Source organism: Sus scrofa, chromosome 2, assembly GCF_000003025.6.
Source record: "Sus scrofa isolate TJ Tabasco breed Duroc chromosome 2, Sscrofa11.1, whole genome shotgun sequence".
In the NCBI taxonomy this organism is placed as follows: Eukaryota; Metazoa; Chordata; class Mammalia; order Artiodactyla; family Suidae; genus Sus; species Sus scrofa.
Window position 1 is genome coordinate 66,396,112 of NC_010444.4, and position 13,845 is coordinate 66,409,956.

The 13,845-nt window shown below is 39.2% G+C and overlaps 1 protein-coding gene across 5 annotated transcripts in view; it reads right to left on the minus strand.

Moving 5' to 3' along the window:
- The window catches only part of LOC100521431 (zinc finger protein 791-like), a 55,803-nt gene continuing 43,080 nt past the window's right edge, over nucleotides 1,123–13,845 (minus strand). For 4 of the 5 annotated variants that reach the window (XM_021083733.1, XM_021083734.1, XM_021083732.1 and 1 more), the window contains 3 exons: nucleotides 5,500–5,626; nucleotides 5,252–5,312; nucleotides 1,123–4,609 (listed from right to left, as the gene is read on the minus strand). In XM_021083733.1, coding sequence (XP_020939392.1) covers nucleotides 2,959–4,609; nucleotides 5,252–5,312; nucleotides 5,500–5,533 — 1,746 coding nt within the window. In that variant the 5' untranslated portion in view covers nucleotides 5,534–5,626 and the 3' untranslated portion in view covers nucleotides 1,123–2,958. The remainder of the gene's footprint in view (nucleotides 4,610–5,251; nucleotides 5,313–5,499; nucleotides 5,627–13,845) is intronic. The other variant, XM_021083735.1, reaches the window with a different exon arrangement.

The following is a 13,845-nucleotide window of genomic DNA, read 5'->3' on the forward strand; positions in this document are numbered from 1 at the left end:
TAGATATATGATCTCTCCTGGTCACTCAGGTGACCTCCTAAGGGTTTTCAAGGGGCCAGTGGGTCTAGAAAAAGGGAAAGTGTCTCAGAACCATTGCAGCAAACTGAGAACAGTGGAAACACGTCTTCCTGTTGATGGAATATGTCAGGAGGCCACGTTTTACCTTCTCTTCAAGTACTGGTATATTTACAATGAAATGGCCTCTGTGGGGAATCACACCTGGAGGGTACTGCCTTATGACTCAGGGCAGGTGGGCAGCCAGCTGCAAGTCTTCAGGGCCTCCATCTCAAGAAGGTCGTCTTTGCTTGGCAGTGGCTGTTCTACTTGTGTGCAGCTCCAGGCTGGGGAGCATAGTTTCTTGCACGAGAATGCCCTGGCCAATCTGTGGCCAGTGTGGGTCTTTAGACTCTGGGAGGCCGAGAGAGGTGGTTACTGATAAAACTTTATGACTATCATTATGGTCTATGGTTATCCTTATTATGATGATTCATTACACACCCTTATTTGAATACCATTGTGATTCTGGAAATTTTTGTCAAGAAAGCACCAACAAAACCATGATTGAAGTTTTTAATTAAGAAATGAGAAATCCATTTCATGATAAAAACTGTAATTATGAAAAAAATAAAATTTACCTGAGAAAAATATACAACACAGCAGTACTGATTCAAAATGTATAATGATTAAAAACAAAGTTGATCTAAAAATCCAAAAATGCAATGGGATATTTCAATATATCCTATTAGGAAATGGAAAAGATAATATTTGTCAGTATATAAGTTTTTGGAGTTAATAAAATATTTCTAAAAAAACCCTACAGAAGCATTTGACAAAAAATGAACATTGTTTTAAAATCATATACAATCAAACATAAGCAACTGTACTGAGTCATTATGTTCAGCCACGAGTAATTGGAAATATCAACTGTCTGATAAGAGGAAGGTGCTAATTCTCACATGGAAGGACTAGGTCACACACAGTGCAGTGGAGGAACACACTACAGGACTGCAAGGTTCCTTTTGACTGCACCACCATAATGTTGTAGTGGAGTCAGGACCAGTCACTAGCAATAGCAACGGAAGCAAGTGTTTACTACACAAATTATACCTTACACAAATATAATATAGAGAAGGGGGAAGTCAGTGCCTCAGAAAACATTCTCAACCACAGGACTTGCCAGAAAATCCAAACTGTGACAGATCTTTGCTGTGCAACTTATGGAGCAATCTGTGGACGTGTATGGGCCTGAGAAAATGGAAGTCATGTAGTTGGTGGTAATGAGGATACTTTAGATGGCAGGGCAAGGAATCAGGAAAATGGGCTGGAACCAGGTATATGTGAAACTCTATGTGGTTACTAAGGCCTTCTTCACTTTGCCTGTCAAATCTCATACAAGTAAGGCTAGTGGAGCAGTCTAATATGGAACCATGAAAAAAAACCCAGGTTCTAGAAGATATAGGTCACATTACCCATGTTGACATTAATACATCCCAGAAAAACATCTCCAATTCTACATTTTACTGTCCTGTCATAGGTCTCTTTCCTTTTCTTCTTGCAAATATAAAGACTTATTGGTCTATTACATACAATGTTACTACAAAATGAAGCAGTTTGAATGTTAATAACACTTTAAAAAGTAGCTAGAAGTGTGATATTTATATTTAATTCCATAGACTTGAAGCACTGAAAGAGCAGTAACCACATCAGTTATGTTCACTGTTGTATTTCCAGCATAGGCACAATATAAATAGAGGGATGGTTAATACCACTAGTTGATTTGAGTTACATCATATATAAGTAACCTACTTTTGCATTTTGGGTAAAAGATACCTTAAATGATGACATCAGAATAATGTAGGATTTTTTAATGCACTGTTGGGATGAAAAATGTTGCTTCAGTACAAAGATGCTGTAGCTATGAGTTTAAATCTAAGATAACTGAACTTGTAAACAGTGTGAAGTTGTTTCCTTTAAGCTTGATGTTAACAGGGGTCTCTTTTGATAATGTGAAGTCTATTGTGCAAATCAGATGGAATGACAAGAGTAAAAAGAAAAGATGTAAATACTAAGTCAAATGTGATTATATTCTATGATAAACTTTGCATACTTAAAATTTATGCCAACTATTTATTAGCAAGGAAAATAGAAGAAGGCTCTTTTGACAAAAGAAAAAGAAAGTTTTTCTAATGAAAGAGGAATATTTAGGAATTCCCATTGTGGCTTAGTGGGTTAAGAACCCGACTGGTACCCATGAGGATAGAGGTTTGATCCCTGGCTTCGCTCAGTGGGTTAAAGATCCTGAGTTGCTGTGAGCTGCAGCATAGGCAACAGATGCAGTTCAGATCTGGTGTTGCTATGGCCATGGTATAGGTTGGCAGCTGCAGCTCTGACTGAACCCCTAGCTGGGGAACTTCCACATGCCACAGGTGCAGCCCTTTTTTAAAAAAAAAAGTATATTTACAATGGGTAAGAAATATCTAGTACCCACCACCTGAAGTCAACAGGAAAACCCAACAAGTACAAAAGTGTCATTGTCACATGACCCCTTTATTTACAAAACAACTAAAAAATTATATATTTTGGCATATTCTATAATATCGGTGCATTACAATTATATTCCAGTTCACCCACAGATCCAATGATTTCAAAATGTAAAGACAAAAATTTGATAAGCTGATTTAAAGAAAAATACTACCTACTAAGCTTATGTACTACTGCTTAAAGAGTACTTACAGAATTATTTTAACTCAAAGTTCATTTGCAAAAATTAACAAGTAGAATCTATAATTAGAGATGAGCCACTGATAAAGATAATGTATTAACCTTTTTAAACATTTCCTTCATGTATATGAATTAATCTGATCAGGCTTTCCCATACTATTTACATTTATAGCATTTCTCTCCAGTAGTTTTCATGTAAGTTTGAAAACTCTCCTGTATTTATCAGTTACAATTTATCTATCCAGTGTGCATTCTCATGACATGTTTATGTAAGGATGTGGGCCAATTGAAGGCTTTCCCACAGTGCTTACATTCAAGAAGTTTCTCTCCAGTGTGAATTCTTTCATGGCTTCTGAATGAACTGGGTCGACTAAAGGCTTTTCCACAGTCTTTACATTTATACGGTTTCTCACCAGTGTGCACTCTCATGTGGCCTCTAAAGGTTGTGCGATAAATGAAGGCCTTCCCACATTCCTTACATTCATACGGTTTCTCTCCAGTATGAGTTCTTTCATGTACTTGAACATAACTGGAACAACTGAAGGCTTTACCACATATTTTACATTCATAGGGTTTCTCTCCTGTGTGAGTTCTTTCGTGTATTCGAAATGAACTCGGACAGTTAAATGCTTTCCCACATTCCTTACATTTATAAGGTCCATCTCCAGTGTGTGTCATCATGTGTCTTCGAAAGCTTGTGAGAGAAACGAATGCTTTGCCACATTCCTCACATTTATAGGGCTTCTCTCCAGTGTGAGTTCTTCCATGTATTTGCAAACCTAGAGGAGAACTGAAGGTTTTCCCACATTGCTTACATTCATAGGGTTTCTCTGCAGTGTGAGTCCTTTCATGTCTTCGAAAGGAAGTGGGACAGCTGAGGGCTTTACCACACAGCTTACATATATAGGGTTTCTCTCCAGTGTGAGTTCGCACGTGGACTTGAAAAGTGGTGAGCCAATGAAAGGCTTTTCCACATTCCTTACATTGATAAGGCTTCTCTCCAGTGTGAGTTCTTTCATGTGTTCGAAAGGAACTGGAACAACTGAAAGCTCTACCACATTGTTTACATTCATAGGGTTTTTCTCCAGTGTGAGATCTTTCATGTATTCTATATGAACTGGGACAATTGAATGCTTTCCCACAATCCTTACATTTGTAAGGTCCAACTCCAGTATGTGTTATCATATGTCTTTGAAAGCTTCCAAGAGAAATAAATGCTTTCCCACATTCCTTACAGTCGTAGGGTTTCTCTCCAGTATGGGTTCTTTCGTGTTTTCGAAGAGAACTGGGACAACTAAAGGCTTTACTACACTTTTTACATTCATAGGGTTTTTCTCCAGTGTGAGTCCTTGCATGACTTCGAAAGGAACTAGGACAACTGAGGGCTTTACCACACTGCTTACATTCATAGGGTTTCTCGCCTGTGTGAGTTCTTTCATGTGTTTGAAAGGTTTGATGGTATCGAAAGGCTTTTCCACATTGTTTACACTGATAGGGTTTCTCTCCAGTGTGAGTCCGTTCGTGTTTTCGAACAGACTGGCGATATCTAAAGGATTTCCCACATTCCTTACATTTATAGGATTTCTCTATACCATGATTACTTTCATGTTTTTGAAAAGGTTGGAGATAACTGAAGGCTTTTCCACATACCTTACATTTATAAGGCTTCTTTCCATATTCCTGATACTTGGATGGTTTGGGCACAATGTGAGATCTCACATGCCTATTAAGGGATGAACGACTCATGAAGACTTTTTCACACATACTGCACTCCCATGGTTTTACTGCAGTAGAATCCTTGTTCAGATTAAGATTTATAGTAAGGCTGAAGTCTTCTCCACATTGACTACCTTCTTCACTTTTACAGAGACTCTCTAATGTCTGACTCCTGTTAAAAAAAAAAAAAGATCAAAAGCACATTCATGATTTGTTAATGATTTTACAATTATAAATTTAATTATTTATTTTGCTTTTTAGGGCTGCACCTATGGCATATGAAGTTCCCAGTCAAGGGGTTGGTTGAATTGGAGCTGCAGCTGCAGGCACACACCACAGCCACAGCAATGTGGGATCTGAGCTACATCTGAGCTACATCTGCAACCTACACCACAGCTCATGGCTAGGGATTGAATCCTGATGGATACTAGTTGGGTTTGTTACTGCTGAGCCACAATGGGAACTCCCTAGTCATTTATTTAATAACTTTGTAATTATTAATGATTTTATAATTATTAGTAAACATTAGTATTACATTTTTACCATTTACAGGGAAGTTACAGATTTTTCAGTGACACCACTAGATCCTTAACCTTCTGAACTACCAGGGGAATCCTCCATATATTCAGTTTCTGAATAGGCTGCAAAGTAAACTATCTGGGAAACAATGAATGTTGCCTTTAAGAATGTATTTTTGGTAAAAATTTTAAGAGTAAGTTTGAAGCTGGTCTCTTTTTGCGTCTTACTGGTTTTTAAATTTTCATGACATAAGATTCCCTTGTGGGACAAGCTTCTCATTAAGAGTGCAACTCACCTCAGATTTCTTCCCTGGACTTTATACTGATCTTCTGTGTTATGATCCTCCCATTTTTTCCCTAAAATGCAAACCCCAAAAATCAGTAAACTGTGGAAAAAACTATTTCATAGGTCCACGAGGACCTTGGACCATGATTGATTTATTTATCAAAGTATTTCCCTTCCCCATTCCAAATCTTAGAACAACAATGATGAGCAAGAAACACCTGTATAATTGACAAAGTAAAGGAAGGTCATTATCCTTACCCACTGAGGCTAGGTTCCTCAAAGTCTCCCGCATCACATCTCGGTAGAGTTTCTTCTGTGAAGGACCCAGTAGAGCCCACTCCTCTGGGGTGAAGTTCACAGCCACATCCTCAAAGGCCACTGGTTCCTAAAACATCCCCAATATGTACATAAGATGAGTGAGATGTACAGTACTGGGAATCTAGAGTCCACTCATAAGAAGTTCACACATGATGCTGTTATCAAAAAAATATTCCATGACTTGATCATCAAAATTCTTACTCTCAATACATAACCACTTACCTCACAAATTTAACAGCATCATGAACATGTGTAAATTACTTCTACATTTTTACTGTCATCACTTAAAATGTTATTGTTCTTTAATGGCAGGGTCCAAAGCATGTTGGAGAAATGTGAGAAATACTATACAAATGATAGAAGTATTTCCATTTTAAGACCATCAGTTCCTTGTGAGAACCTCTTTCATCTCCTTTAATACCCATCATATCACACAGCACACCATGAAGCACATGGTCACATCTGCATGATGTTTTAATGGGGAAAAAAAACACAAGAATGAGAAGCTTTTTCTTCTATTCCTATCAACAAACATGATTGGCCAGGAGACTTATAAAAATATTTGACAGAGCCTCAATTATTCCCTTTGAGATTATCTCTGTCCTATTTTCATGAAGCTAGAGAGTTATTCACAAGTTAGTGCTCAGGCATGAGAAAGAGGACATGAAAAAGAAGGCATGAAAGCTTAGACTTCCACAAAATCCTATATGCATGGGCCTCAGAGCAGATTCTCACCATTTTTACCACATATATGTGCATATACTGAGAAGACAAGACGCTAGAAGAGTTCTTTGTGGCAAAACCACTGACAGTGTGCCCTGGACCTTGCTGACCTTGGGGAACTGAATGAGAACTGCAATTTGCAAGGGAGTTCACTGAAGACCACAATGGTTTGATGGTGAATATGCCTAACATTATAAAACACAAAGGGTTCAGAAGTGCCTTCCTCTAAAAGATCATAAAATTTCCCTTTCTCAGTTAGTTCCAAGAGGCAATGATTCTCAACCAGCCACTTGAGAGGCTGCCTTCCCACTTCTCTTATTTACATGCCCCCATGTGGTGCACAAGAACATGACAACCCAACCTCTGGGCAAGCGTAGCCACATAATTTCCCTAAACTCTGGTCTCTGAAAAAGATCACTAACCTATTAACTTCTACATGCAGGAGACAGAGAAAAAGCTCCCACAATTACAATAGCAGAATTTAACCATTCATTTAAGGAACAAAATAAGAAATACCCCCTTCTTGGTGAGTCCATGGAGTAAATGAGCTGCTTAGGTCAGCTGTAATTACTCTTTCTATGCTGATCTGTCACACTTGCTCTTAACAATGTCCTATTACGAAGCAGGCAGAAGAGAATTAACATTAGCAGACCCGAGACTGCTAATTCTTAGGAATGCCTGCTCACAATGTTTGTCCTCTGTTGGCATTTGGGAACCAGAGCGACCCCACCAACCTGACAGGAATGGGTCAGTGCCTCAACTGTTTACAGTATATTCCAAACTCTTCATTTTGAGTCTCAATTTTTGTTATGCCCAGCAGATTGTGTCTGTCATCTGCGCCCCCCCCCCCCATACTCTAGGTTTTGAGTCTCTAATGAGCTTCTCTGGAAAACAATATTTTACATGTGTTTTTACAACTTGCTGCATGTGGAACTGAGCCCATCCTCCATGATTACAGTTGGAAAAAACATCTGGAAACTTCCACTGGCTTCCCCCATAACAAATTTAATTAGGTACTAAACAAGAATGAATAATTAAATTTTTTTTGGCATGCCCATGGCATATGAAATTCCTGAACCAGGGATTGAATCTGAGCCATGGGTGCAACCTACATCACAGCTACAGCAACACAAGATCCTTAACCCACTGCTCCACCGCTAGAACTCCATAATGGGAAAATTTAAAAATTTTTGTTAGATAACATTAAAGGAGAATGAGATAAAGGAAAATACAAAATATGTTCTTAGAAATAGCCTAATGCCACCAAGATACTACCTCTCCCAAAATATATCTTTAACAAACTATCAAACCAGAAAATGCATTGTAGTCCCCTGTATTCCACAGACAATAGCCAATTCACTGTATATTTAAATGTGGAAGATGCAATTGGAACACTTTTAGAAGTCATAGGTAAAAGCTTCCTTGATCCCAAAAGAGGGAGAATTTTCTCATTTAGGAAGAACAAGCCCTAAAGCAAGAGCCTGACCAATTCAAACATTAAAACTAAGGAAGTTAAAGGACAAACAAGAGGAAGTTCCCCTGTGGCAGAGGTTAAAGATCCAGCTGCTGTGGCATGGGTTCAATACCCAGCCGAGGAACTTCTGTATGCTGAACATGCTGCCAAAAAAAAAAAAAAAAAAAATCACAGGAAATAGCAGTGGTGAGCATCAGTTGGCACTTCCTCCATTTGTGCATATTTCTAGCATTTGTTACCTGTGGCCATCAACACTTCAGGATTTTTTTTTTTTTTGCAGAAATTCCCATGTCCAGGCATCAAACTTGCATCATAGCAGCAACCCAAACTGCTGCAGAGATAACACTGGACCCTTAACTGCTGCACCACAAGAGAACTCCCCATTTCCTGTAAATCTGAACTTGATCTATGGCTTAGCAATTTTTCTTCCTGTCCAGAGAGTTTATTGTGTATTTGTACTTGGAGATCAATATAAAAATATAGAAGTTATCTTTAATAAGATTAAAAATTAAACTGGAAAAAGCCCAAATCCTATAACCACTGCAATGTAAAAGTACTTTGGATGACCTGCAGCCTCAGACACTAGGTAACATACTAAACACACTGTTACAAGGAACCAAGCAAAAAACTTCTTTCCCCCGTTTTTTTCCCTTTTTTTTTTTTATGTCTTTTTGCCATTTCTTGGGCTGCTTCAGCGGCATATGGAGGTTCCCAGGCTAGGGGTCTAATCGGGCTGTAGCTGCCAGCCTACGCCAGAGCCACAGCAACACAGGATCCGAGCTGCGTCTGTGACCTACATCACAGCTCACGGCAACACTGGATCATTAACCCACTGAGCAAGGCCAGGGATGGAACCCGAAACCTCATGGTTTCTAGTCGGATTCGTTAACCACTGCCACGACGGGAACTCCCCCTCCCCCCCCTTTTTTTTTTGCTTTTTAGGACTGCAACTGAAGCATATGGAGAAGGTTCCCAGGCTAGGGGTCCAATCGGAGCTAGAGTTGCTGGCCACAGCCACTGCAATGCAGGACCTAAGCCGCATCTGCGACCTACACCACAGTTCACAGCAATGCCGGATCCTTAACCCACAGAGAGAGGTTAGTGATCAAACCTGCAACCTCTTCATTCCTAGTCAGATTTGTTTCTGCTGCACCATGCTGGGAACTCCTTCCCCATTTTTTTTTTTTTTACAGCTGCACCTGAGGCACATGGAAGTTCTCAGGCTAGGGGTCCAACTGAAGCTGCAGCTACGGGCCTACACCACAGCCATGCCAGATTCGAGCTCTATCAGCAACCTATGCCACAGCTCTAGGCAACACCAGATCCTTAACCTACTGAGTGAGGCCAGGGATGGAACCCGCATCCTCATGGACAGAAACAACAGGAACCCCTCCCCCCCAAACATTCTGAATGTAATTTCATTAATACTCATTTATTGAAAAGTCAAAGCAGGCAAAACTAAAACAACACTGCGTAGTGAAAAGAAGAGATGGTAAAGGTCTGAGTAACTAAAGATCAACACAGATCATCTATGAAGCAAGATAGAGATGAATGAGGGACCAGAACATTGTGAGACTCTAAAGACTGCTCAAGGCCCACTTAAGAATCTTGATTATAAAATGTTTATATTGCTATTACTACTAAATCTTTCAATAAAACATTCTGTACATTCTCTTTGATAAAAAATAAAGAATTAATGAAGTCTGGAGAAGAAAGGAATTTTACTATTTGCCCTGTGATGTGGCAATCTGAGTTTTAATTCATAGATTTTGGCAGCAAAACTTGGTAACAAGACAAGTATATATTTTACTTTTTTATTTTTGTCTTTTTGCCATTCCTTGGGCCACTCCCGTGGCATATGGAGGTTCCCAGGCTAGGGGTCGAATGGGAGCTGTAGCCAACGGCCTACGCCAGAGCCACAACACAACAACGTGGGATCCGAGCCACATCTGCAACCTACACTACAGCTCACGGCAATGCCGGATTCTTAATCCACTGAACAAGGCCAGGGATTGAACCTGCAACCTCATGGTTCCTAGTCGGATTCATTAACCACTGAGCCACGACAGGAACTCCAAGACGAGCGTATATTTTAAAAGAATTGGTTTCATAATCTCACCTTCACTTTTTAAAAATAAAGGGTGACAGAGAGTTTCTGCTGTGGTGCAGTGGATAAGAATCTGAATGCATGGGACCTAATTGAGTTTATAGGCTTTTGCACAGCAAAGGAAACCATAAATAAACCTGAAAAGACAGGAGTTCCTGTCGGCTCAGCGGTAACGAACCTATCTAAGTATCCATGAGGACGTGGGTTTAATCTCTGTCCTTGCTCAGTGGGTTGAAGATCCAGCATTGCGGTGAGCTGTGGTGTAGGTCACAGACGCAGCTTGGATCCAGCATTGCTGTGGCTGCGGTGTAGGCTGGCAGCTACAGTTCCAACTCAACCCCTAGCCTGGGAACCTTTATATGCCTTGGGCGCGGCCCTTAAAAAAAAAACAACAACCTACAGAATGAGATAAAATAGTTGTAAACAATGCAGCTGACAAAGGTTTAATCTCCAAAATATACAAACAACTCACACAACTCAACAACAAAAAAGGCCAAACAACCCAATCAAAAAATGGCAGAAGACCTAAGTAGACATTTCTCCAAAGACCTATGGATGGCTACTAGGCAGGTGAAAAGATGTTCAACATCACTAATTATCAGAGAAATGCAAATCGAAACGATAGTGAGGTACCACTTCACACTCGTCAGAATGGTCATCATTAATAGTCTACAAACAACAAATGCTGGAAGGTATGGAGAAAAGGGAACCCTCCTCAGAGTTCCTGTTGTGGCTCAGCAGGTTAAGGACCTGATGTCTCTGATATGACTGATAAGGGATTAGTATCCAGAACATATAAATAGCTCATACAACTCAGTATAAAGAAAACAATAGGGAGTTCCCACTGTAGCTCAATAGTAACAAACCCAACTAATATTCATGAGGACTTGGGTTTGATCCCTGGCTTTGCTCAGTGGGTTAAGGATCTGGTGTTAGTTACCATGAGCTGTGGTGCAGGTTGCACTGCTGTGGGTGTTGTGTAAGCTGGCAGCTGCAGTTCCAATTTGACCCCTAACCTGGGAACTTCCATATGCCATGAGGGCGGCCCTTGTAAGACAAATAATCAAATAAGATAAAGTAAAATAAAAAATACCTGGTTTAAAAAATGGGCAAAAGACCTGAGTAGACATTTTTCCAAAAAAGACATAGAGATCATCAGCAGGCAGATGAAAAGATACTCATCACTAATCATCTGAGAAATGCAAATCGAAACAAGTCATCACCTCATACCTGTCAGAATGGCTACCATCAAAAAGACCACAAATAACAAATGGCAAGGATGTGGAGAAAAGGGAACTCTCACACACTGTTGGTAGGAATGTAAATTAGTGCAGGCACTATGGAAAACAGTATTGAGGTTTCTCAAAAAAACTAAAAATATGATCCAGAAACTCCACTTCTGGGTATATATCCAAAGAAAATGAACATACTATTTCAAAAAGATACAAGCATGGTAATATTCACAGCACCATTATTTATAATAGCCAAGATATGGAGGCAATCTAAGAGTCTATCAACAAATGAATGGATAAAGATGAGGTAAATATATGCAATGGAATACTTCTTGGCCATAAAAAAGTATAAAATTTTGCCAACTGCAACAACATGGATGGACCTGGAGGGCATTATGCTTAGTGAAGTTAAGTCAGAGAAAGACAAGTACCATACGACTTCACTTACATGTGGAATCTAAAAAACAAAAGAAACAAGTGAATATAACAAAACAGACTCATGGATACAATAAACTAGCAGTTACCAGTGCAGAGAAGAAAGTGGGGAGGGGAAAGATAGGGATAGGTGATTAAGAGGTACAAACTACTATGTGTAAAATAAACAATCTGCAAGGGTATATTGTACAGCAGAGGTAATATAGCCAATATTTGGTAAAAACTTTATATGCAGTATAATCTTGACTTACTAGTTTTTATATTTTAAACTGATATCATATTGTAAATCAACTATACCTAAAAAAAAAAAAAGCCAATGGTGAAAATACAATAATTGAAGTCAGATACTGTTATAGTATATTAAAAAAAAAGAAAACAAAAAACCAGTTATATGTTGTCTGTAATCAAGCTGCATTAACAATAAAGACAGATGGATTAAAAATAAGGGATGAAGGAGTTCCTGTCGTGGCGAAGCAGAAACGAATCTACTAGGAACCATGAGGTTTCAGGTTCAATCCCTGGCCTTGCTCAGCGGGTGAAGGATCCAGCACTGCTGCAAGCTTTGGCGTAGGTTGCAGATGTGGCTTGGATCCCAAGTTACTGTGGCATAGGCCAGCAGCTGCACCAGCAGCTGCACCTCCAATTCGACCCCTAGTCCAGGAACTTCCGTAAGCCCCTGGTACCCTAAAAAAAGAAAAAGAAAGAAAAAAAAAAAAAAACAAGTGGAATAGCTATATTACTTTCAGACAAAGCACAGGGATAAAGAAAAGCATTACATAATGATAAAGGGGTCAAGTCTCCAAGGAGATATAGCTATCTTCAGGGCTTATGTTTACAGCAATACAATGGTAAAATATATGTGGGGAAAAAAGGACAGAACTGCAAAAAAACAGATGAATCTACTAATATAATATATTGGACTTCAGTACTCCTCTATTAATGATGATGAGAACCGGCTAGAAAAAAATCAGGAAAACTATAGCTGAATTGAACGGTGCCCTCAAACAAGTGGACTCAACTGAAAACTGTGGAATACACCATCAAACAACAGCAGAATATACAATCTTCTCAAGTTAACATGGAAAATTCATGAAGACAGAACATATTACCAACATAAAACACATCTTAACCAATTTGAAACAAGGGAAATGATACAAAACATTCTCAGAGCACAAAGTCATTAATTTGGAAACCAACAACTGAAAATGGAAGTTCCCTTTTGGTACACTTGATTAAGGATCTGGCGTTGCTGCAGTTGTGGTGCAGGCTGCAACTTTGGAGCAAGGTTGATCCCTGGCCCAGGAACTTTCACAGCCCAAAAAAAGGGGGAAAAAAAAGAAAAAAATAGATACTGAAAACCCCTCAAATTAACAGTGCATGTCTAAATAATCCATGGATCAAAGAAGTCTCAACGACAATTAAAAATTATCTTGAATTGGAGTTTCTGTCATAGCTCAGTGCATTAAGAATCTAACTAGTATCCATGAGGATGAAGGGTTGATCACTGGCCTTGTTCGGGGGGTTAAGAATCCAGCATTGCTGCAAGCTGTGGCACAGGTTGCAGATGTGGCTCAGATCTGTCATTGCTGTGGCAAAGGTTGCCAGCTGCAGCTCTGATTTGATTCCTAAGCCTAGGAACTTCCATATGTTGCAGGTGTGGCCATAAAAAGAAACAAAAATTATCTTGAATTAAACGAAGAAAAAAAGTACAATTTACTGAAATTTGTGGAATGCAGCAAAAATAGGACCTAGAGGGAAATTTATGGCATTGACGGCACATACTTGAAGAGCTCTGTAATTAATGATCTAAGCCTTTTACCCTTCAAAACTAGAAAAAGAGCAAATTAAGTCCAAAGTAAGCAGGAAATCAGTGAGAGGAAATCAATGAAATTACAAGAAATCACTGAGAAAAATCAACAAAACCAAAAGCTGGTTTTTGAAAGGCTGAAGTTCAGAAATATCTATACAATCTGAGAACCAAAAAGAGAAAAGACAGGAATTATTAATATGAAGAATGAAAGGGGAGAAAGTGAAAATGTAAAAAGCATTTGACAAAACCCCAAATCCATTTATGATAGCACATTAGGAATAGAGAGGAACTTCATGAGAAAGACCATCTACAAAACCCCTGCAGTTAACACCACACTTAATGGTGAGAAATGAAATGCCTCCTGGTAGGATCAGGAGGCAGCGATGTCCCCTTCTCACTAGTCCTAGTCAATGCTGCACTGGAAGTCTAAGCTCTCACAATGAAGGAAATAAAAGGTACACGGAATGGGAAGAAATAAAACTGTCTTTTGGCACATATGCCATGA